The sequence below is a fragment of the Anguilla rostrata genome, chromosome 10 (assembly GCF_018555375.3).
Source record: "Anguilla rostrata isolate EN2019 chromosome 10, ASM1855537v3, whole genome shotgun sequence".
NCBI classification, from domain to species: Eukaryota; Metazoa; Chordata; class Actinopteri; order Anguilliformes; family Anguillidae; genus Anguilla; species Anguilla rostrata.
Window position 1 is genome coordinate 22,930,707 of NC_057942.1, and position 26,805 is coordinate 22,957,511.

At 40.2% G+C, this 26,805-nt stretch overlaps 1 protein-coding gene and 1 pseudogene across 6 annotated transcripts in view; one reads left to right on the top strand and one right to left on the bottom strand.

The window, feature by feature from the left end:
* Positions 1-2,363: 2,363 nt before the first annotated feature.
* On the top strand, positions 2,364-5,218 carry LOC135233082 (zinc-binding protein A33-like; annotated as a pseudogene).
* Positions 5,219-10,038: 4,820 nt separating this feature from the next.
* snapc4 (small nuclear RNA activating complex, polypeptide 4) overlaps positions 10,039-26,805 on the bottom strand; it is a 152,578-nt gene continuing 135,811 nt past the window's right edge. For 5 of the 6 annotated variants that reach the window (XM_064297540.1, XM_064297543.1, XM_064297538.1 and 2 more), the window contains 3 exons: positions 17,531-17,555; positions 10,995-12,667; positions 10,039-10,727 (listed from right to left, as the gene is read on the bottom strand). In XM_064297540.1, coding sequence (XP_064153610.1) covers positions 10,662-10,727; positions 10,995-12,667; positions 17,531-17,555 — 1,764 coding nt within the window. In that variant the 3' untranslated portion in view covers positions 10,039-10,661. The remainder of the gene's footprint in view (positions 10,728-10,994; positions 12,668-17,530; positions 17,556-26,805) is intronic. The other variant, XM_064297539.1, reaches the window with a different exon arrangement.

Here is a 26,805-nt window from a genome sequence, read left to right on the forward strand (position 1 = left end):
CCTTGCCCATTTAGGGGTTACCCTATTTAAAGCTTTATAACTCCAGATGTGAACACCACAGAGACTAGAAAAATGTCTTAAATGAAGCAATACATTTGTACCATTTATAATACTAGCTTAGATTACTTTATATTCATAATTTTGTAAGAAATAAAGTGCCACAAATGCAATGGTCAAGGCAAAAAACTAAAATGAATTTGCTCCTTTTTTAGTTCGCAATGAAATACTGGGAGATTGCGGGTTAAAGTATACATGGCCTGGATCAAAAACTTCTTGACCACAAGTTTATAAAATCAAAGGGTGGATATGTAGAACTACTAAAGATCTATGAAGCAAAAACTAAGCAGTGTACCCAGCATCTCCAAATCTACCCACAATGTCTAAATTATTAACACTGGTCTAAAATAGCTAAGGGTCCAGAAACAAATCCAAAATCTCTCCAAAAAGGAATATAATGCTTTTTGTCCATTGTAAAGCATATGAGCCCCTTATGAAGGTTTAAGATGAAACATAGATATAATTTAAACATAATGCAAACATATAGTCACACAATGCTGCACAGTACCTAAATGTGTAATAATTAACTCTTGTATGTAGCCTATTTCTATACTCTGTACACTCCTATGTTTTCTTGTATGGGAATGGGATGATATAAAAACTTTTTTCAGCCGTCCACCACGTTTTGGCAATGGTTCAACACTTTCCTCATCACTGTTGTATGCGTCACAAAAACCATTACACTACTAACTAACGCTTACATTACAGTGTGAAACATCCACATTACATAATACCACTAACCTATTTAAAGACACTCAATTTCTAAAATAACGTAATAACCGAAATATTTTGAGCAGTAATACTTGCATAGCAATGATGAAATCTTATCTATGTTCAGTAGATGGAGACAGAGACAGTAAATCAATGACAGTTATATCCGCTTTTGTTTTGCTCCAGAAAACGATGTCAGCTAGGTCTATCAGCAAACATATGGCTTAGCTATGCCCAGAAGTCCTCAATAATAATGGTATTTTCCAAGGAATTACGAAAAATCTTTGACAACGTTTTGTTAGGTGCAACGTCTTTTAATGCTACCATATAGAGCGAATGCCATGGTAAGAAAATGTTCGGTTACGCTAACCTATAAAACGCTATTCCAAAAGCAAAATTAGACATGTTATACATCGTTAGAAAGCTTATACTCTGAGCTACTGATTGAGCGTCCGCCATTTCAGCAACCGCACACAGTAAACAAACATGGGCTACTACCACACGGCTTTATTTATGGGCGGTGGCTTGACCGAAACAAAGTGACAATAGCCAACAAAATCAAACATGCTAATTAAACTGCACCCCCATCACGCCTCCAAAACCCGACTGTAAGAATCACTAAAACAAGCCAACTTTGCTGACAAATTATAAGTATTTAGTGACTCTAAAAATGTTGTTTATTCTATTGAGTGACTTCTTCAACACTTTAACTTTCGTAATATGAAAAAAAGGAAAACAGTAAAAAAAAAATAAAAAAAACCTTTTTTGCCTCCTAGCGCGATTTCAAGATCTGCGACTTGCGGACCTTTTCTCCAGCACCCGTCACAAATTATAAATCATACATAACCCATAACACACGTCTCCTGCCGATCCCACCTCTCTGACCTGCTACTTCTGTGCAACTCAGCAACTGGTACCTGGAAGCAAATTAAGAGGTGAATATATAACAGAACAGAGGAGTATATAAGAAAGGTAAAAACAAAAGTCAAACAATGGCACTGAGGGAGGGAGAGAGAGCTCTCCATTAACTTCATCAGCGCTGTAGATGAGCTGTTCTAAAGCACAGCTCTCTCCATTAGCTTCAGCAGTGCTGTAGATGAGCTATTCTAAATCACAGCTCTCTCCATTAGCTTCATCAGTAAGGGTATTATAAAGAATGGATTTTAGATTCCAGATCAGGATCTGTTTGAATCTTGTTTGTAAGGGAGGGTGTGCGCTTGTGATTAGCTGGGGAATGAGATTCTATTTCGATTAATACACACGAAAGAGAACTGACAGAACCTGAAGAACAGGGCTGGTGTAGAACTGCTGGCAGATCAGCCACTCAAACCTCAGGGGTACAATGCTGCCCCTCAGATGCTTAAGTTACATTGGGGACTTAGTTAAAATACACATGAAATCATCAAACCCTAAGGACTTTTAAAATATATTGACAGAGGTATCAAAACATAGTGAGAGACACAGAGATCTGAGCCTAATTTTAATACTGTATTTTTGCCTGCAGTTTGTGAACAGCAGTAAGTAAAAGTGAAACTCAGCTACAGAATGAGCAGAAGTCATTACTGAGCTCAGAACAGACTGAGACAGAATGGCGTATGGACCTCTCCTGTCCTGTTTGCTTTGAAGTCTTCAGGGATCCTGTTGTCCTGAGTTGCAGTCACAGCGTCTGCAAGGCCTGTCTGCAGCAACACTGGGAACAAAAGGGATATCGGGAGTGGCCAGTGTGAAGGAGCTCTTCAAGGGAACTACCTCCCAATAACCTGTCTCTGAGGAATACCTGTGAGGCGTTCTTAAAGGAAAGAAGTCAGAGAGCTAAAGCAGGATCTGATGTGCTCTGCAGTCCGCACAGTGAGAAACTCAAACTCTTCTGTTTGGTTGATCAAATACCTGTCTGCCTTGTCTGTCAAACTTCAAGAAAACATGTAAACCATGAACTGCTACCAGTTCAGGAGGCTGCAGAAGAGTATAAGGAGGAACTTAGGACTGCATTAGCTCCACTGCAGGAGAAGCTAAAAGCCTTTAATAAAGTGAAACTAATCGGTGGTCAAATAGCAGAGCACATCAAGAGCCAGGCCCAGCACACAGAGAGACAAGATAAAGATGGAGTTTGAGAAACTTCAGCAGTTCCTAAAAGATGAAGAGGCAGCCAGAATCACTGCACCGAGGGAAGAAGAGGAGCAGAAGACTCAGATGATGAAGGAGAAGATTGAGAAGATGACAGAAGAGATATCATTGCTTTTAGAACAAATCAGAGCCATAGAACAGGAGCTGGGAGCAGAAGATGTCTCATTCCTGCAGAGCTACAAGGACACACAAAACAGAGCCTGGTGCACACCGGCAGATCCAGAGAAGGTCACAGGAGTGCTGATTGATGTGGCCACGCACCTGGGCAATCTGAAGTACCGAGCGTGGAGAAGATGCTGGGGACTGTTCAATACATTCCTGACTCTGGACCGAAACACAGCTCATCCCAACCTCTCACTGTCTGAGGATCTGAACAGTGTGAGATGGAGTGGTGAGAGACAGCATGTTCCTGATAATCCAGAGAGATTTCATAGCTAGTGTTGTGCTGGGTTCTGAGGGATTCAGCTCAGGGAGACACTGCTGGGATGTAGAAGTGGAGGGTGAGGATTACTGGCAGGTGGGTGTGGCTAAAGAGTCCATCAGCAGGAAAGGGGCTGTGGATCTGAGTCCAGCAGGAGGAGTGTGGAGTATAAAGCGGCTCTTTTGGGGATACGAAGCCCTGACTTCCGCATCTACAGCCCTCACTGTGCAGAGGAAACCCCAGAGGGTCAGAGTGCAGCTGGACTGGGACAGGGGGAGGTGTCATTAGCTGCTTTTCCACTGTAGGGCTGAACTGTTACCAGGGCCATTCCGTGCCTTTCCGCGCTGCTCAGTACTCGTGGGAACGGTTACGGTTTCTGTTTCCACCGTCGGGCTGCTAAAACCAGGATTAGGACGTATCTAGTGAGGACAGCAAGTGGATCAGCGACGGCGTCCCATTGTGAATGCAATATGCGCCAGTTGTTGTCGTCGCTCCCCATACTGTTTTGTTTTTGTTATGTTATGTTTCGTTGGCTGACGAAACGAACGAGGATTCTGTGTATTTTGGTCTGTTTTTGGTTTTTCTTTTTAGCGTATCCTCCACTGCCCATCACTGTTGTATGCATTCAAAAAACGACTAACTAACGCTTACATTACAGTGTGAAATATCCACATTATATAATACCACTAACCTATTTAAAGACTCTCAATCCAAAAATAACATGTATAACCGAAATATTTTGAGCACTAATACTTACATAGCAATGATGAAATTTTATCTGTGTTCAGACAGAGACAGTAAATCAACGAGTTCAATCCACTTCTGTTTTGCTCCAGAAAACGATGTCAGATAGGTCTATCAGCAAATATACGGCTTAGCTATGCCCAGAAATCCTCAATAATAGTATTTTCCAAGAAATTACGAAAAATCGTTAACAACGTTTCGTTAGGTGCAGCATCTTAATGCGTAAGTGAATGCGATGATAAGAAAACTTTCGGACCTATAAAACGCTATTCCAAAAGCAAAATTAGACGTTATACATCGTTAGAACGCTTATACTCTCACCTACTGAATAAATGAATTGGCAATCAAGCCAGACTGTACTAAAAACAGCAACAACACCGTAAACGCCGTGTGGTATTATGCACAGCTATTTTGAATGTACCTGGCATCAAAAATGCGCAAAATATATTTCATAAACGGATTGTCCAAGACAATATATGACCACTCGGTCTCAAAAGGGACATCTCTACGTGTAAAACCAACGGTAAGGTTATGTAGCCTATTTATTCAATATTTAGTCCCAGATATTGACTGTAGAATGACATGGTATCATTTTTTAAAACTTTGTCCCATTTATTTCGTTATTCAGTGAGCAGCGTTTTCACTGCTGTATATCTTATGGCTATTGTTGGGTTTATCTTGTTGCTATGACGGAATATGATTTTTGATTGGCATTTTTATTTATATTAGCTTCTCCACTGACCTAGCTTACGGAAGAGGACGTGAAGATACCGTATGCGGAGTCACAAAACTGATGTAATGTGAAACCAATCAGTGAATACGTCATTAAGCCTGCGCACCTGAACGGTTCTGCTGCACTGAGCACAGTTGTCTAACCGTGCCGAAAATATCGTGCTGGGCACGGTTTGTAATCGTTCCGCGCCAAACCGTTTTCAGGTGGAAACACCATTGGAACCGTTCCTCTCCATGCTCAGAACTGTTCGGCCCTGCAGTGGAAAAGGGGCTATTCTCTGACCCCAGTGACAACACTCCTCTCTACACTTTTAAACACTCCTTCACTGAGAGAGTGTTTCCATTCTTCTGGCTATATTGTGTGTGGAAATGTTTACTGAAGGTGTCCAGTGTTTTCCCCAGGATTTATTTGTAGGCAGGGGGGGTGAGCGGGGGCCTGGATGGGGGGGGGGGGCTAGTTTGGTGGGGTGGATGGGTGCTGCAGCGATCGTATATGGGTGTGTGTGTGGGGGGGTGGGGGGGGGGTGGTTGGTGCGAGACTCCATTAGTTTGGCCCCCCCAGTTAGCCCTGACCTGTGTAATGTGTTACTCCCATTTTCTAATGAAACACTGACAAAAGGATGCAAGAGAGGATCAAATATATCAGTTGTATAAAATATAATGTTAAGCAAGCTGTCTGAAAAAGAGTTATTTAAACCCTGCTCTGTGAATGGGATATTTAGGAATTCCGTTGTCCAATGAAGAAATACTGACTTTAGCTTTTAATTAGTTAGACTACTCTCCATGGTTTGTAGGGATGGTCCTGAAGCCAGGCCAGCATCCACACAGACTCACGGTGTTCTGACTGCTTGACTGCACCTGTGTCCTTCACAGTGGCTTCTGTGACTGACAATCAGCAGCTTCACAAACATCAGAACAGCTCCCACTGTCACAACTCTACCCTCATCTCATCTACATGGAAGAAGGATGAAATTTTCACCTCACACTTTTTTGGTCTTAGCTCCTCTTAGTCGCTGAAGATGACATTGTCATGTTACTAGGCTAGTTATTCCCTTTCCTGGAGTAAATCTCCACTGATTTTTGTAAGGTTGTTGATTCCGTCTTGTGTCGCACAGCTGTGATTGGATGGCTGAAACGAAGGCAAAAAGGTTGCCATGGCGACGTTGTCATGAAATTTTTCCCGACCGTGAAAACTGCCTGAAAGAAATTTTAAGATAGCGCTTCTGATATTGCTTGTGTCGAAAGTGCTGCGATGGAACAGCGATAGATTTACCCACTAGCCACATCTGTCCAAAATGTAAACAAGTCAGGCAATTTTCACGGTTGGGAAAATTTTATGACAATGTTAGTGGCGCTGCCATTTTTCACGGAATGTAAACAAACCTCTGCTGGGTGCTGGGTCTGGTTGCTATAGTAACAACGCGCACTGTCGCCGAACTATACAAAACGTTGTGCGACAAAGTTCTACCGGCCGACACTTTGCAGTATGACATTTTGTTGCCGAAGCATAAAAATATCCTCATTCTAAAATACCACTAACCCATTTAAAGACATTCAAGTTCAAAAATAACACATATAACCAAAATATTTTCAGCAGTAATACTTACATTTTTAACCCAGAAAACAGTATATCAGCTAGGTCAATCAGCAAACATATGCTTTAGCCATGCTCAGAATTTCTCAAGAATAATAGTATTTTCCAAGAAATAACGAAAGTCATCAATAAAATTTTGCCAGGTGCAGTGTCTTTAACGGCTACCACAGACCAATGCAGCTATAATGAGACAAAACTTTCGGTTACGCTGACCTACAAAACGCTACTCCAAAAGTAAAATTAGACATAGCCTATTATACATTGTTAGAAAGCTTATTCTGTCACCAATTGGACTGATTAATTGTCGATCAAGCCAGATTGTACTACAAAGGACGACAACTCTGAAAACAACTTGTGGTTTTACGCACAGCTATTTTTGAAGGTACCCAGGTGTGACAAATGAGTGTATATTTCACAAAATTTCACATTGCCCAAGACAATATATGACCACTCCGTCTGGAAAGGGACATCTCTACGCGTAAAACCAATGATAAGGTTGTATATTTATTCCATATTTAGTTGCAGATATTGACAGTAGAATGACATGGTATAGTTTTTGAAAAATTCATCTTGTTTCAGTGTTCAGGGGAGCAGAGTTTTTCACAGCTGTACTGGCATACCTTTGGCTATTGTTGGCTTTATCTTGCTGCTGCGACAAAATACAAATTTTTAGTGATAAAAAATGTTTTCATGTCGACACTATTGTCCAGTGTGTCATACGTGGGGGGTGCAGTTACAGATGAGACTGCAGGGAGGGGGTGCTTGGTAAATGCACGACCAGCGCGACAGTGGTGGCGCTCCGAAACTCCGCATTTGGCATAATTGTCCTGAATTATCTACTAATAAAGCTAGTGTTTTCAACTCATAATTTGGTTGCAGGAGCACAGAATGTCTGAATTAAGCAATCTAGGCACGCCGGCGTGCCGACCACTAGGGGCTTTGCGCTAAGAGGTTAAAGTCCACCATACGGATTTTTTGCTATTTAAAATTTTTTGAATAACCTGTAAAAGACATGTTCTTGACCGTTTAATGCATCAACATTAAACTTGTATCAATTGGCTTATTAATAAAGGGTTCATCCCTACGGCCAATGACTGATTTTGGCACTGACTGGCCACTTGGTAGCACTATCATCATTTCAATTTCCAATATTCAAACAATCATAAATCCAGGTGCTTTTGAGTTAGAGACTAGAATCTTGCCTCTCAAGATGCCTCTCCTCTTGGGCAACTCAAATCCATAGGAGTCATTATGTCCAGCTATTTGTGTTGTCTTCTGCCATTTTGAATTTGTTGTACAATGTATAAAACAGACATCTCCTCCCAGACTGTCTGACATATCTATAACTGGTATCAATGTATTAAGTAGATGGTCCTCTTAAAAGTTCAAAAAAGGTTGATACTCCAAAAAAAACATATCTGCTGTAAGCCAATAAAAATGGATGTGGGTTTGGCTTATCACAACAATTATCCTAACTTCCAATCAGTTTGATGAAAATTGATTACATTTGGCAGCAACACTCACAGCTGGAGCCCAGCCCCAAAGTATTGGCCGAACTCAGTCATGTTTCAATATATGTGATAAAATATTTAGACATCAGACATTTGATCTAGTTGGATAATTATTTAGTGGTACAAGGTAATTTGGACATACTTCGTCATCAAATTTAAAAGATAACCATACCAAATATGATTACTTTTAGTTCTGGTTACGGGGAGATGAAGAATTATTTCTTAGCGGCACATGCTAGGGAACTCAGAAACGCAGTACTGTAAAATTCTTACAGCCTGCAATCACTTTGTATGTTTCAGACCAGTTGGCTATCGCAAAAGTATTCATTAATTAAGCTCCATGATTCTACGTTTCTCCATTTGTTGGCGTGAATGGAGTGGCCTTTAAATACAGAGGGTGCCCGCTAGTCATCAGTGGTGCTCTATAGGAATGCAGAGCGATTTTCCTGGGGCAGTCCGAAGCCAACGCACCACGGAGGTTCACACTTTATGCAGGGTTAACAATGCACAAACATTTGTTACTATGCCTCCAACTACATGCAAATAGGTTGTTAATACCCTGTGTCATCTATAGCTTTTTATCTCAGAATTATGGGCACATGGAGATTCAGAAGGGAAGTGGTAGATAGCGCTGAAATGTTGAAAGTAACAAGCAAAGACTAATTTTTGAGATAATGCAGAGAGAGGACTGCAGAGGAACTTATAACTTCCCTACAATACATATGAGTGCATTAAGCTGTGTGTCAATGTGAATGAGATGACCTGGACTAGACTGGGATGCAGCACTCAGTTGAGAGCCAATGCTGAGGTACACAGTATGGTGGTTGCTTCACCGCATTTGGTGTGTAGTGTACTAGAGACTGTTTTTGTAGGGCCAGGTTTTTGACACCAGGACTTGCAGTACTAGTCCAGTTTTGAGAGGTCTCCAGTAAGCATATGCTTTAGTGAGTCAAAGTCAGGTGCTTGGGTTACCAGACAGATGCCATCAGCATTGATGAATTTTGTTGGATCAGGCCTTGGGTGCATCATTTCTGGACAGGTCGAACAAGGTTAAAGAAAGGACTGATCCTTGTCTGAACCCATTCTTATCTCTCCTCTAGGTAGAGTACTGTGATGGGATTGGGATCCCAAAAAATTTGCAGAACACAACTTTCACAGGAAATTTTTACTCTGGTGTGGGCGGGAGTGGACAGTCAAAATCAAGTTTGCGAGATGATAAATGGCATATAATGCATTCCTAAAAAAACTGTATAAATTAGTACATTGATTAATTAAGATGTGATCTAGTTTATAAATGACAAATGATAGCATTGCGGTGTGGGGATGGCTGGCTTAAGCAGCCACATCTGCCCTGGGTCAAGCTAATTAGACCTGGTTAATTAGATAATTGACCAGGCTAATTGGACCCGGGAACAGGGGTGGCTGCACCTGTGCGTAATGAGGTATTCAGTGAGGTATTCAAATCTGCCATCCCTTCTCACACAAGGGGGAGCCTCTGTCATGACAGTGTTAACATCTACTCTTTGGCTGTACCATCTTGCCTCGTAAATAAACGTGGACTGTTTAAACATTGTCTCCCTGTGTCTCTGTGCTGGAGGGCCCCTTGGAAAGCCACTTCGGTGGCCTGTGGCAGGCGCGTTTGCCACAGTGACGCCCAACGTGGGGCTGCTCCGGCATTTCTGTAAACCACTGGTGAAAGTTTCACCTACTTGGCATCATTTTTATATCACAGATTTTACACAGATGTATATCCTGTATGTAACAGATGGTGATGTTACCGTGAATGCGCAGAAACCGCCTCTCAATTTCATTAGTACTTTAATTTTAAGGGCATTTTAGTAAATATTTCATAATGAATAATAACCCTCATCAGTTTTCAGAGGAGTCAGATACTAGAAATGCAAAGTGGAATTACAGGGCCAGTTTTTTGTCCAACTGATGGTGTTTTTTAAACCTAAGCTAATTAATATTTTTCAGTGCATGCAAGCAAGCACCCCTTTACATCATAATGGCTAAAGCAATGTGTATAAACTGCACATTACAGTAACATCACACAGGTTAAGTTGGTAACATCCCTTTTAAATTTTTAAAGGTTTGTCTTAAAATGTTTACATAACTATTAAGCATTATTGAATGCCTAAAAATAACTTACAAAACCACCTGCTATGCTTTATTCAAAGATTTTAAGATCTCCATGACATACGTAGAAATGAATTCAATCATTGGAAGGATACAAAATTTATATATGTCTAAGCCACAATTCACAATTTCATGGGCAAAACTGCATAATACAATGAACAAGGCAGAACACAAAAGCATCTATAACACTTTATCAAAAGAAAACATCACAATGACAAACTAAAGCTCTCCAAAAATGTATTACTCTGGGTTCAGACAGACACGTTTCAAATTTTGGTACCAAGATTACAATAATTAATTAATCAGTTCAGTTTCACTACTAAAAGCATATGACCTCAAAGACTCTAATATATAGTTTTAAATGACAAAGGAGTTATTATTAAACAAGAAAACAAAGGATATTCTTTCAGGGCAGTTAAATGTGCCAATTCTGATAAGTTTGTCACGGGGAGAGATTATGTGTGCCTTACACATGGGAGAATACGTGATAACTTCCAAGACTTAAGGTCTTCAATCCTGTTATTCTTGAATAGCGCTTACAAAAGAAATTTATATCCACCACTCAAATACAAGATGAATATCACAGTTTTTCAGATTTCTGCAGGTTGCAGAGGTACTGGCTCCTGTGTCAAGTAGCAATTCCACTGAACTCGTCAGCCACTGTTCCCTTACCATCCGTCCGGAGCAGGCGATCCTAGTGACAACACAAATACAACCAGAAAACTGAGTGATGCACTAGAATGGATTTTAAAGTGAAGCTAAAAATTTGTGAAACTAATTTTCCACATTGTAATTGGTGAAATGACAATGAAGACTGAAATAAACTACAAAAACAATCTGACAAAAGCTATTTTTGAGATGGTAAAACAAAATTAATTGAAAACTTTCAGGAAAGAATTCAAATATTAAATAAAATGTACAGATTGATGAGTGACATTATTTGAGAGAAAAAAATATTCACCTTATGCATTCCTTCACCACCACCAGGATCAGCATCTTCCACTAGGGATACACTTTCCTCACATTTGCTGTACTTGGCTGGGGTGAACATCACAGAGTTTGCATTTTCATGTGGATAAACAGTAGCCAGGAAGGCAGGTAAGGAGAAGCAAGAAAGGAAACGAGCTTTCAGGAGCAGGTAAGCTTGGTTACTGCTCAACTGCTCTGCAACCAGCCGACGGATGCCTTTTTCTGGGGCTTCCACTCTGGAACTTTCACCATTGGGAGATACTAGTGGCAAGGCACACCTTTCAAGGTCAGGTTTGCATTTGAGGAGAGTAGTAAGTGTGGTAAGATTACTGACAAAAGGAGGCAGGTATGGCAGAGTAGCATCCAGTCGAGTGAGCCTGATCCCCCCTACACCTTTCATCCATTCTGTCACATGGGATGTTTCCTCGGCAGATACCAGGCCTGGGTCAAAACTTAGAATATGTTCAGGTTTAGGGCTTTTGGGCAAAGCAGGTTTAGTGGCCAGTTTTAAAGGAGAGTCATTTGGTTTCAGTCTGCTGAAAACTTGTTGTTGGGGCAGGGATGTAATTTTAGCAGGGGGCATCACAGGGTTCACAAAAGTGGTAGCAATTATTTGTGAAGTTTGGGGCTGACAAACCTGAAGAATGGGTAGTCCTTGGGAATAAGTGAGCAGAGGGGTTAAAGATGAGACTTCAGCAACAGTGTAAGTTGGGTTAGCAACAGACCTACCAGCATTCACAGAAGCAGGAACAGGCATTATAGTGCTGACAGGTTCTGCAGCCAGGAAGTGAACTGGAAGTTGAGCACACACACTGTTACAGTGTGGTACACTGACAGAACTCAATGATGAAACACTATTGTTGGGGCAAGTAACTCTTCCTACTAGTGTGTCTGTTGATGTGGAAGTGGTGGGAGCAAGATTCAAGGCTATTCTTTCCCCGAAGGAGGAGGTGGGGAGGTCAGCTGGGATGCACACACTAGGACAGACATGCAGTACATCCGGGGGCACCTCTGCACCTGGTGCTCCATTAATAGAGAATGTTAAAGAGTTGTTTGATTTAATAGCAATGGGTTTTAGTCTTCGAAAGCAAGACACATTTGATGACACTGATTTCATTTCTGCAGGTGGAGCTTGGGTGGATACTGGGATCCCTAGGCCACTCACTGGTAGCAAACCATTGGGAGTCACAATCCAAGTAATGGGGGGTTGGGGACAGAGTGGCACCTGAGAGATCTTTTTTCCATCCTTCAAACAAGAGTTCTGTAAACAGGCTTTCTTGTGGTTCTGTAACTTCTTAGGCAAATTTACTTTTGAACCAGCCAAGAGCACCTTGGCCTTCTGTGCGGGTTTCCGAGTACGTTTCTGTGACTGGATGGTCTTATATATGCTATAGGTTTCCATTCCCTTTGCAATGGCAGGTTTGTCAGGAGCTGAAGAGGTTGGAGCTACAGGGGGCTCAATCCCCTGCAGCAGTGGTTGTGTTATTACCAAAGGCTGTGGAATCACCATAATGAGACTACTCTGCTTCTGATCTTCTTTCTTCTTCCCATACTCCTGCTTGTGCTTTTCATCCAGCATCTGAATCACTGTGCGTTTACGGGAGGGAGCCGATGAAGCACTTATTTTGGGTGGCGGAGGACTTGTTTTGGGTGGTGGAGTGACTGCTGGAAGAAACCAATCAATAACATTGTATCAACATAACACAAATAAAACAAAGACTGATGCTTTTGAAATTGCACAAAAGGCACATTTAATGTAATGTATAAAGGTCTATTAAAGGTTCACTTATTAGCATGACCAAAGACCTCACCCTTACCCCTCAATGTAATTTTGCTTGTTAACAATAAGTGAGGGTTTCTGTTACTCAATGATAAACCTAAGAAATGATTGTGAAAATGCTGATGGTTGCTATTTTTGGCAGTTCTGTTGCTTTCTCCGTTTCTGCGATTTCCACCGTTTTTAGTGCTTTCCATGACTTTTCAGCAGTTCTGAATGGCAAAAGTTAACCGTAACGTAGCGTACAGTGTGACTTCTAATATAGGCTAGGCCTATAGCATTTTAACCATATTGCCAAATGCTGGGAGAAACAAAATGTTACAATGTAGATTCTAGAATGTGCTAGAATCAAGAGATCCAGTCCTTGAAATTAAACGTTTGAGGGTCCCTGTCAACAGAGTTGTTGCTGAGCTCTCCTTCCCCCATTATGGTAACATGTAAGTGACAATCATATTGACTCCACTCTCAGACAAAATAACAATGGATTCAGACCAAATCATACCATCATAAAATCAATCTATATGCTGTTGATATACTGTTATACATAACAAACCCTTCATCCTCCCTTCTCTCAGTCCATAGTCTGATCAACAGGTATTGTATGGTGTCTGGATACTCCATCAATTTTTCCAAATCCAAAATCAACTTGGATGCTGAGGCCAGGGAATTGTCATTCAAGTGGACCAGGTCAAATATCAAGTACCTTGGAATCCATATCCCACCAAATTTTAAACTCTTTCAACTCAATTTCATTCAAAATAAATTTGGAAAGAGGGAGCAAACTACCAAACTATCAAGGTTATTATAGTTTTGCATTTTTCATTAGTTTTTATTTTTATTTCGTTTCGACTTTTTGTTTTCAATTTTAGTTTAGTATTTAAAGCGGTTTGATTTTAAATTTTTAGATGCTAGTTTAGTTTAGATTTTTTGAAAATATGGGCTATTTGTCAGGGGCGAGATTCAAAAAGTCAGAAAAAGTATTGTGTGATAAAAACTCAACAAAACATCATACCAAACAGTCAGTGCGTTCGTGTCATTAACCAGAAAACCTCAACTGGACAGTTGTTTCCTGCCCTCCTGGGGATATGGTTGTCTCGTGCTCCTCCATCATGCTGCCTGGCCTGGGATTAGCTTCTGGGCGTTCTCCCTTAAGGCTGCTTCATACTTTCCGCGTTCGCGTATCCGCGAGGGTCCGCTTTGGTCCTCGTGACGTAAATGTCATCATCCACCCATGTCCGAAGGGTCCACACGGACCCCTATGCGGACGTCCGCGCGCAGCCCAAAATTTGTGACCGCGTGGATTGTATGCATAGCAAGTGTGCCGACTGCGCATTTTTCAAATTTAATTGTTTTGAAGAGAGTTGTGCGAGGAGATCCGCCATTACCCACATTTATATTGTCTATCTGGGCATTCATAAACGTATTCCGTCATAGCAACAAGATAAACCCAACAATAGCCCTAAGATATGCCAATACAGCAGTGAAAACGCTGCTCGCTGAATAACGAAATAAACGAGACAAAGTTTTAAAAAATGATACCATGTCATTCTACAGTCAATATCTGGGACTAAATATTGAATAAATATACAACCTTCCCATTGGTTTTACGCGCAGAGATGTCCCTTTTGAGACTGAGTGGTCATATATTGTCTTGGACAATCCGTTTGTGAAATACACGCATTTGTGATGCCTGGGTACCTTCCAAAATAGCTGTGTGTAATACCACACCTGTTGTTTATGGCGTTGTCACCCTTTTTAGTACAGTCTGGCTTAATTGACAATTCATTTATTCAGTAAGTGAGAGTATAAACTTTCTAGCGATGTATAGCATGTCTAATTTTGCTTTTGGAATAGCGTTTTATAGGTCAGTGTAACCGAAAACGTTCTTATAATCGCATTCACTTACGCAATCACTCTGTGGTAATGGAACTGGAATGGAGTTTAGATCGGGAAATGCGCATGCGTGGAACGCCAGACCAATTGTAGTATGAATGGAACTGGGTGTGCGTCCGCGCGACCGGTACAAGTCCGCGGAACGCGGAAAGTATGAAGCAGCCTTTACCTTGTCAATGTAAGCTAGGTTAGCCTTCTTGTGTGAGCTTTTCAAATGGACTTTTAGATTTGTGGGATTTTTCCCCTTGAGAAATGTTCCACATATTTTATCACCCTCCACTGCAAGGCACTTGCTCTTATCTGAGACACAGTCATATTCAACGTAGAGTGAGAGCACCTATTATCGACCACCCGAGGGGGGGGGGGTGTATCGACCACCTTAACTGCTAGTGTATTTACTTCGTATTTATCAGAGAGAACTGGACATCATTACTTACTATTAAAATGTCCTGTAAAAATACACATAAATAATAAACTGTTTAAATTTAAAAAACCAACTTCATATATATATATATATATACATTTAGTTATATTAATACAGCCCTATTTACTATAACAACTTTAAGACAAGCAACACGCTAGGAATGATCTCATTGCGACCCATTAAATCCAATGGCGCAGACGTTGCTTCATAATTTCAAACTGTTTTCTCTAACGGCTATTTTGTGTCCTGCGACTTGGGTTACAACTGTGAATATGTACAGATTCCTAGACGTGTGATAGCGACCACCCTTTCTCATATTAACCTCAAAGGACACTTATACAGTATGCTAGCAAATTTATGTCAAGTTCCATTCATTTACACGGGGTCGTTGATACACGTCCCCTTAGCAACCAAAAGTTCTGACTTATTTGCTGTCACAGAAAAAAATCGCAAAAGTACTGAAACAAGACCAGGTTAAAACCTAGGATATGCCTGGACCTAACACACGTGATCCGGCCGACCAATGGTGTAACTTCATCACAGCCAGTCAGTCAGTCAGTCACTCACAGACATTCGCATTTCTAGGGCTGGCCCCGCTGTTGTGGTCCAGCCAAAAATAACCACTGGAGGATAACAAGAAGGACATTTTTTCCTACATCACTAGGTACAGGTTGTTACCAATATTTCACCTATTTCTTATATAGTTGCAAATCTGTTTACGTTTACCTGTCTGTCGAACGAAGGTGGTTGATAATAGGTGCTCTCACTCTAATCCCAGATGGGACTCTGGTGCTTTCTCCTGACTTTCGCTATGCCAGGCATGGATGGATTGGCAACACGTGTGAGGTGCTTGCTTGTGCAACTGCGCCGACAGAAGGATATTAGCCATCCGCTGGCATAAAACTGGCACAGCTAAAAAATTGGAAGATAGATTTCATATCCGCCCAAAATACTAGGCTTATGCATAAAATAAACAGACAAAGACGAAAACCAATGACATTTTTCCTATTTCCTATTTTATTTTATTTTAGTTAATTTTCTAAACACACAATACAGTTTCAGTTAGTTATCGTTTTTTTGTAAAGCCTTGTTTTTATTTTTATTTCAGTTAACGAAAATGTTTTTTCACACCTAGTTTTCGTTATTTTGTTAGTTTTCGTTAACGATAATAACCTTGCTACCAATATCTGTAATAGGTTGAATATCAATAGTCAAGATTATTTTTTTCCAAAAATCATTTATCTCTTTTCCATGACCCTTGTACTCCCTCTCCAAGCTGGTTCTCCTCTCTCAACTCTGTAGTCAATAAACTTTACTGGACAAACAAGACTCTGCAAATCAAACTGTCTACCCTCCAGAAACCTAAATCACTTTGAAGAGTGTCTTGGTGCACCACATTTTTACAATAATTTCCTCCACCAACTACAGTACATACACGACAGGACAAATAAAGCAAATCCACCATGGCTAGATACAGAGCAATCAAAGACTGAACTGCTCATGTAACTTTCATTGATAAATCCATTAAAAATCACAGTTGTTTTAAAGCAAGCACCATCAGTAGAAATCATCCAGCTTTGTGGAAAGCAAATGAAATCCTCCACTTTTCTCCTGCCCCCTCTGCTCTTTCACCAATCTGGCACAGCCCCATGTTCCAATCAACAATATACCATTCATATTCCCAATATGGAAACAGAAAAGAATAACCAGCTTGGAACATCTTTTCAGTGATGACTTGCTCATGACCTTCGACCTCCTACAAAATAAATACAATATTCTAGACAATTGCTAGTTTCAATATCTCAAAATAAAAGAAACGATGAAGAACACAACTGATACCAACAACCTTCATAAGCTGTTGAGCTGACGTAATTGCCCCCCCCCCCCAATTAATTACATGTTTGAATAAAAATGCACACAAATTCCAGTCCAGTAGAATATCTGCACTTAAGGCATCTGTAAAATCTTGAATGCCATTTTGTTGCCGCTCACAGCTGACAGATGATTCCCCCTCAGTTCGTTTTAAATGTTGGTCTACTCTTAGCTTCTTGGGTTTTTTTTGATAAATTATATACAATGTATATATACAATACGTCGATATGTAGTGCACCTAATGGATAATGTTTCACTCATTCGCTTTTAGTAGCAATTAAATGTCCATTGCTTCACTCATTCACTTTTAGTAGCAATTAAATGTCCACCCATGTACATCTTCCTTCCTCTGACAGTCCCCATATTAGATCCACTAATAGTTTTTGTAAACATATCAAATAGAAATTGTATGATTAGCTTCAACTGTACTGTTGAAGTGCCTATGGGAACCCCTGGAGGATAACCATTTAAATGCAAGTTCAAATCCCTGCAGGTCATGTGGTGGAGAAAAACTGTTGGCTCTAATTATGAATATAAAGAGAAAAGTGAATTGTGTTCTTACCTTGTTGATGAGGAATGCAGATCTCCTGAAAGAGGAAAAATAATTTTACAAACACAGCACAGCAGGACTTATATCGTCCTAAAATCAAAACAGGGTTTTAGTTGATTTTGGTTTGCAACTTCATCATTTGTTTTAATTTGGTGTCAGCAGCTTAATTAGGCACTCACACTTAGTGGAGAGACATTTTACTGTTCAGATTATTTTTTCTTTGTCCATTTTACAAAAAAAGGTTATAGGACTGATTATCACATTAAATCCTGCCCCTAGTGTTGTAGGCACTGGTGCCCACAGAATGGTAATAAAGGAAAGATCCACAATTTATTAAGAAATGAGTCACAAACCAGCTGCAAATTCAAGCATGGTGCCTGCTACAGACTACTTTCTGCCCAACAATACCACTCGTTCCCTTATCAGCGTTCAGGGAAATAAATTGCAATAAAATAAAAGGAGCCTCCCCATCCCCCAATCACTTATTCCACAGTAACCTACATCAAAACACATTTTGTTAATACTTTGTCCCATTTATTTTTGCATGAAAACAAAATTGTATACCTTTTCAACATTCAGAACAATACCTCAGATCACCAAATAAATCATTCAGAACAAAGTTTTAAATGTCCAATGTCCACATTGCATTCACTTTTGGTATATAAAATACTGGCTCCTTTGTCTATGTACATGTGTCTGTAATCCAAAATGCTTCTGCTTGTATTCAAGCTGACGCGGTCAGCTTGGTCAGGCGCTATTTTCAACTCAATCTGGCAAGAATCCATTCAGAACATGGCCGGTTTATCTGACCACCCCATGCTCTCTTTAGTACAGTAGGAACTTGGAAAGACGATTGCTTATCTGAACAGCGATATGTTTACCTTTAAGTCAATAAAGTTACAGAACAAATTAAACAAGACTGTAATCTTTCAAATGATGTCGATGGGTCTAGCCATTTGCAAGTAATGTAATGCGTATTGCCGGGGGGAATGTGCATCATGAAGATGGTGCTGACAAGCAGGGAGTGCGTCCAGCCGGTTTGCCCAACAGAAAAAGGTTTTAAGCTGTGACAGAAGTATTGGAAGAGCTTAAAAAAGGGGATCTCAATTAGAGCCTTTATTTTTATGGTTATAAAGTGGAAATTTGCTCAAAGAGGGGGCCCTAGACAAACTTACAGTTCAGGCCAAAGTTTACATACACCTAGGCTAGATATTCAAATCCAATTTTTCACAACTCCACACATTTCATGTTACCATACATTTATTTTGACAAGTGAGTTAGGGCATCTACTTTGCTCACATCAGAGGTAATTTTAAAACAATCGATTAGAGACAGATTTATTTCAGCTTTAATTCACTATATCAAAATTCCAGGGGGTCAAAAGTTTACATACACCAGTTGACTGTCACTTTAACCCCTTTGCACACATGGCAAATCTGGCCAATCTTTGCCCATTTAGGGGGTAAATGGTTTAAATGAAGCAAGACATCTGTACCATTTATAACACTTAGATTAGATTAGTCTATATTCATAATTTAGGATGAAATAAAGTGCCAAAACAGCAATTCTTCAGGAAAAAAAGCAAAAATGAATTTGCTCTTTTTTAGTTTGCAATAAAATACTGAGAGATCCCATATATACAGCAGGTTAAACTATACATGTCCTGGATCAAAAACTCCCTGACCACAAGTTCATAAAATCTAAGGGTGAATATGTAGAACTACTAAAGCTCTATGAAGCAAAAACGAAGCAGTGTACCCAGCGGCACCAAATCTATTCAAAATGTCTAAATGATGCATTGCTGTCAATCACAACATATTCATGTATTTAACAACAAATCAACTTTTTAAACACAAAAAACTCACTGTTGCATCATTTTCAAGAGGGAATTACAAGCTTTCCATCAGTACAGTGGTCCAGAAGCACATCCAAAATCTCTCCAAAAATTAATAAAATGCTTTTTGTGTCAGGTTTCTGTTCCTGTTTTCGGTTTCTTCCTTTCTGGGCCGACAGATGGCGGTAGTTCTGTTCCTTTTCCCTGTGTAATTGTATTATTGGTTCCTATTATTCTATTATTGTTTTTCAGTTCTGTCTAGTTGTCCCTTCCCTCTGTGGTCTGACTGTGCATTGTGCCCTCCTGTGTCTCGTTAGTGTCTGGTCTATTTATGTGACAAGGGGCGACATAGCTCAGGAGGTAAGACCAATTGTCTGGCAGTCGGAGGGTTGCCGGTTCAAACCTCGCCCTGGGCATGTCGAAGTGTCCTTGAGCAAGACACCTAACCCCTAACCCCTAACTGCTCTGGCGAATGAGAGGCATCAATTGTAAAGCGCTTTGGATAAAAGCGCTATGTAAATGCAGTCCATTATGTCTTGTCTTCCCTGACTCGGGTGCTGGATCCTTGTGTTTCTGATTGCGTTTTGGTATGTGTTTCCTCATGTACTTTTGACTCTGTGTTTAGTCCTGAGTGTTTTCTACCCTGCCCGAGTTCTGTTTTTGTATGGTTTTGGATTTCTGGATTTTCTTTGTTTTTGCGTTTCAAGAACATTTGCTTTGTCTTTTTTGAGACTTGCCCTGCGTGGCTTTGTTTTTGATCTCCTTGGTTTTTGTTCTTATTAAAAGTAGAATTTTTGGTTTGGATTACCATTTTGGATTTTGAGTATTTTTTCTCTGCATTTGGGTCCATTCCCTCGCCAGTCCTGACATTTTGTCCATTATAAAGCATATAAATGAGCCCCTTATGAAGGTTTAAGATGAAACATTGATATCAGATTAAAAAATACTGCAAAAACATTGTCACACAATGCGGTACAGTACCTAAATGTGTACTAATTAACTCTGGTATGTTTTTCTGTACTCGACAGTATGTAATGTTTTCTTGTATGGGGATGGGATGACATAAAAACAATATTGAACCATCCTTCCACGTTTTGGCAATATTTCAACTCTCACGTCATAACTGGTGCATGCAACAAAAAAACTACTAAGCTACTAAGGAACGCTTACATTAGTGTGAAATATCCTCATTATAAAATACCACTAACCTATTTAAAGACACCCAAATTAAAAAAATAACGTATATAACAGAAATATTTTGAGCAATAATACTTGCATAGCAATGATGAAATGTTATCTGTGTTCAGTATATAGAGATAGAGACAGTCAATCAATGCATAAGTCAATGCGGTGATGAGAAAACTTTTGGTTACGCTGAGCTACAGTTGCAATCAAAAGTGTTCCACCCTTGTGGAAACTATAAATATATTGTATGCTTTTTGGGAGACTTGAAACTAAAAAAAACAACATGCATGCATTGTGTGTTGTTAAAATTCAAAATAAAAATGTATTTTTTAAGATTTCCGAGTAGCATGTAAATTTTGTATTTCAGCCATATCATAAATATTCAACCCCCATTCAATATCACCATTTAAAAAATATTTTCTGGTCTGTAGAGTGATTAATTTTGTGGAAACACACTTAAGCCCTCAGGAAATCCATAACGATACGGTTTTCTTCACCTGTGATAAACATATAAATCCCACCGATGCACTTCTTCACATCAACTTGAAGCTGACTAGCAAACATGCCAAAGACAAAGGAGCACTCTCAAAAGTTAATAGAAGAAATGACTTCATTGCATAAAAAAGGCAATGGATACAAAAAGATCTCCAAGATATTGAAAGTTCAAAGAGACACAATTGGCAGCATCATAAGTAAGTTTAAAAGTCATGGAATAGCAGTAAACCTACCTGGATGTGGAAGGAAGAGTAAAGTTATATCAACTGCTATCAGGCACATCATAAAAACTGCTGAGAAAACCCCTCATATTATTGCCAAAGGCTTATGGGATGACCTTTTGAAAACTGGAACAAAAGTATCAGTACAGACGATAAGAAGGATATTGAACAAGCAAGGCCTTCATGGCCGGACACCTCGCCGCACTCCACTCTTAACCAGTAAGCATATGAAAAATTGACTTGAATATGCAAGACGTCATTTGGATAAGTCTATGGAGTTTTGGAGAATATTTTATGGAGAGACAAGACAAAACTGGAATTGTTTAGACTAGGGGTGTGCAGAGACATCATTATCTGTATCTGTTCAACCAACAAAATTATCTGTATCTGTATTCGGATAGAACACCGGAAGTGGGCGTGGTTTATACCGGACGTCACATTAAATCGGGCAAATGTTGTATTTTCTAACCTAATATTAATTGGCAATGCCATTGTTGTGCCTTCAAAGCATCAAATTGATTTATTATTGGCATATAATTAATTATGAAATATGTTTCCACATTCTCATGCTGTACTTTTCATCTCTCTCTCTCTCTTTTTTTTTTTTTTTTTAAACTAAAATAAGTTTTATGAACTGTCTGAACCCCACCACCACCCCTCCTTTAACTGGGGGACATTGAACAATCAGAAACTGAAAAAAATGTTTTATAAACCGAAAGATTCTGTTTTGCATTGGAAATAGAAACAATTTACAGTAAAGATATATAGAAAAATATCCTTCAGTTGAAGGGAATAATCTTAAATTCCAACGATGCAGCCCTTCCCTCTCATTTGATTATGTATTGAATTCTTGTCTATTTAAGTTCTTTGTACCCCTGACGCGGGTGCTGGTTCCTTGTGTGTTTCTGACTCTGTTTTCAATATTTCGACTGGGTTTTTCTTTTAAATGGAGGAAATTAATGAAAGCTAAAAACTAGAGGTTCTAAGCTTCATTTTGATCTATAGGTTGTGGGGGTTTGAAAGAAATCCAGCTGCCACACAAGGCTTTTGTCTCGCTAGCTCCCGCACCTGACGGCTCCTCCTCCTCGATGCGAGAGTTTCCCTGAGTGATAGCTGGGAACGGTCAGCTCTCAGCCTGCTGCCGATAATGCGCTGACTCGGTGGGGGCGACTACAGAATATAGCGATCACTTTTCAATAATGCATAGTAAATGAAACGACTAGTTAGTTATGTTGCAAACAGAGTGGGCATTATCTTTTAATTAGCGGTTATCTAAATGAATCTGATCTCTTTAGCTAGCTAACTTTGTGCACATAGCAGCTGCAGTAGGCTAATAATGGTAGGCCTATAATATAGCCTACTGCAGGTGCTATGTGCCGGAGTTAAAGATACAGCTAGCAGCTGTGCGTAACTGGTGCCGCCCCTGCCCGCTCTCTGCCCGTGTAACGTTAGATAAAGGCTATGAGAACTCGACATGGAGCTGACTTTTTTTTTCTTCCGAATCCGAATAATAACGAGCAACTATCGGGTAGAAGAAATATCTGTTTCCATCACATTATTCGTGCTTTCCCGAATACTGTATTCAGATTCGGATACACCCCTAGTTTAGACCCATGGATAAGCGGTATGTCTGGCGCAAGAAAGGTGCAGCTTATGACAAGAAGAACACCATCCCACAGTCAAGTATGGAGGTGGGTCAGTCCTTCTGTGGGGGTGTTTTGCTGCTTCTGGTACTGGCAATCTTCAGCGTCTGACTGGCACCATGGCTTCCTTGAAATACCAGGCCATTCTGGGGAAGAATGTGATGCCCTCAGTGCATAAGCTGAAGCTTGGTGATCACTGAACTTTCCAGCAAGACAATGATCAAAAGCATACATCTAAGTCAACCAAAACTCGGTTCAGGGAACAATCTTGGAATGTCCTTGACTGGCCTTCTCAGTCCCCAGATTTAAATCCTATTGAAAATCTTTGGTGGGATTTGAAGAAAGCAGTGGCATCATGAAAACCAAAGAATATCAGTGAACTTGAAGCATTTGCACAGGAAGAATGGGCCAAGATTCCAAAATAGAGGTGTCAGAGGCTTGTGAGCACTTACAGGAAGCGTTTATTGGAAGTTATAAAAGCTAAAGGATGTTCCACAAAGTACTGATTTTGGGGGTTGAATAATTTGGTCATTGATTTTTTTTGGAGAGAATTTCATTTTTGCCCTTATAACAAATAGTAAACTCAGCTGTATGCTTTCAAAATCACTTGAACATGTTCTAATAATCATGTATTTCTGTTTACAAAGGCCTTAGTTGATACATTGTCATGAAATTTTATTCACATCACAAAGACATCTTATGAGTTAGAGGGGTTGAATAATTTTGATTGCAACCACATAAAACGCTATTCCAAAAGCAAAATTAGACATTGTTAGAAACCTTATACTGTCACATACTCAATAAATGAATTGTCAATCAAGTCAGACTGTACTAAAAAGCGTGACAACACCGTAAACAACACGTGGTATTATGCACTGCTATTTTGGAAGGTACCCACGCGTCACAAATGTGCAGATATTTCACAAACGGATTGTCCAAGACAATATATGACCACTCAGTCTCAAAGGGGACATCTCTATGCGTAAAACCATAGTAAGGTTATATATTTAATCAATATTTAGTCCCAGATATTGATTGTAGAATGACATGGTATAACTTTTGAAAACTTTCTCTCGTTTATTTCGCTATTCAGTGAGCAGCGTTTTCACTGCTGTATTGGTATACATTAGGGTTATTGGGTTTAGTTTTATCTTGTTGATATGACGGAATATGATTTTTCAGTCGTAAAAGAATATTTTTATGAAAGCCCAGATAGACAATATTGTCCATTATGTCATGGTTGGGCGGTGTAGTTGCAGATGAGACTGCAGGGAGGGGGTGCTTGATAAATGAACGACCAGAGCTACAATGGTGACAGCGAAACTCCGTATTCGGTATAGTTGTCATATATCGTCTACTAATGAAACTAAAACAAAACGTTTCTGTTTTCAACTCATGCTTTGGTTGCAGGAGCAATGAATGTCTGAGTAGAACAATCTAGGCACGCCGGTGTGCCGACCACAGGGGGGTGTCTGCTAAGTGGTTGAACAGTCTAGAAGATTCCAGAAATTGATGCAATGACTTTTTAGAATCTTCTGTTTGGCCAATTGCCATAATTAGGAGTTAATTGGCACCTGTGACTAAATTTGTAAGGCCTACCTTTAGAGTCACAACATTTTTGCCCTTGATAGCATGGGAAAAATCAAGCAACTCAGCCAAGACCTCAGAAAAAGATTTGTGGACCTCCAGAAGTCTGATTCCTCCTTAGGAGCAATTTACAAACAACTGAAGGTATCACAAACATCTGTACAAACATTTGTATGCAAACATTGGAACCACACAGACACTGCATCGTTCAAGAAGGAGGCACAAATTAACTCCCAGGGCTGAGTGAACTTTGGTCCGAATAGTTCAACTGAACCCCAGGACAAAAACAACGAAGGAATTGGTGAAGGAGTTGGAGGCATCACGTATCAAAGTATCTACATCCACCATTAAGAAAATCCTATATCGCCATGGCCTGAAAGGCTGTCATGCAAGGAAGCCCCTACTCCAAGACAGGCATAAAAAAGCCAGAATGAAGTTTGCAGGTGATCACCAGGATGAAGACCTAGCCTTTTAAAGGAGTGTTCTCTTGTCAGATGAAACAAAAATTGAACTGTTTGGCCATAATGATCAGCGCTGTATGTATGGAGGAAAAAGGGTGAGGCATTTAATCCAAAGAACACCATCAAAACCCCAAAAGTATGGGGGTGGCAGTATCATGTTGTGGGGGTGTTTTTCTGGAAAAGGGACTGGTGCACTTCAGAAAACAGATGGCATCATGAGGAAGGAGGATTATCTAGAAATACTGAAGCAACAAGATATCAGCTATAAAGTTAAAACTCAGTCGCAACTGGGTCTTCCAGCAGGACAATGATCCTAAGCATACCTCCAAAGTTATAACAAAATGGCTTAAAGACAACAAAGTGAAAGTATTGGAGTGGCCATCACAAAGCCCTGACCTGAATCCCATTGAAAATCTGTGGACTGAACTGAAAAAGCATGTCCGAGCAAGGAGACCCACAAACCTGACTGAGTTACATCAGTTCTGTCGGGGAATGGGCAAAAATTCAAGTGAAGAATTGTGAGAAGCCTGTGGATGGCTATCCCAAGCGACTGATTCAAGTTAAGCAATTAAAAGGCAATGCCACCAAACACTAACAAAGTGTATGTAAACTTTTGACTCACTGAAAATCTGATATAGTCCACATCGGCCCAATGTGGAAAAGATTGGATACCTTTGGGCTAAAGACAACAGTAGCTTAGATGGGGGGAGATGTCCATGAGCTAACAACAACTGGTCAGCATAGCAGTGGCAAGAAGAGAAACCATTATTGGAAAAAACCACACAAATCCCTGATAAAATGTTCAAGAAAAAATTCAAGTGAGGTGTTGTGGTCAGTTGAAACTGTAGGTACTATGGACTACAAAAGACACAAAACTACAAAGCCCATATGTCCACCTCAAAGAGTGACTCACTTAACCACATCTCCTAACACAACTTTCCTGTTACAGTACTGCCTTACTGTAAATTTGAAAAGCGCAACCTTCAATAAAACAGAGATTACTGTGGTTTCACGCTCTCTGTTCCATTTCCCTCTCCCTGGACACGACCACCCTTCTCCCATCTCCCTCTCACGAGTCCACACACCAGGAAGAGTTCGCAAGGCCTGAAACGAAGCAAGGCACGTATACCCTCAGCTACCGGCTGCGGGAGGAACGAGGTGCTCCGACATGCTTAGTGGTGGTCATGCACGACCAACATATCCTGCATAGCAAGTCCCACGAGGCAAGCGACCTGCGACCAGGATCAGGCTGTGTGTTTTGAAACCAGAAAAGGGCGAACAGCTTCCCCTTTTTTTCACGACAACTCCCACAGACTTCAGACTGGAAACCACCAACATTCCAACAACCAACCCAAAGCAAAGGACTCAAGTAAGGCTGTAACCCTAGGCATAGCATAATTAGCAACACACTGAATGTTGTAATATTATTCAGGATGGAGTGTACACAATGCTCCTTTTTATGGTTATTGTGTTTGAAAGGTTATTATCAACGTTCTTTATGTTCGGTCGGCTCTAAGCCATCCACCGTGCTGCGTTACTTTCTATATATCACACACAGAACAGATCCTGCATGTGATCCATTTAAATATGAACTGGTCTTAACACGGCCTGATCTCGAACAACACACAGCTATTCAGTTACCCTGTATCTGTTTGGTACACTTCATGCGCCATTGTTTTATCACTAGCCTTGTCTAGTTTCAAAAACCCCTCCATTCACACACTCCATTTTGTTCCTTTGTTCTCCGTGAACACATGTCCACAGTACACAGTCCCCATGCAGGAGAACATACACACACATGCAGTGCACTCACATAGTTTATTGTACATTGTGGTGTTGAATTGCACTTTGCCCCTTTCCG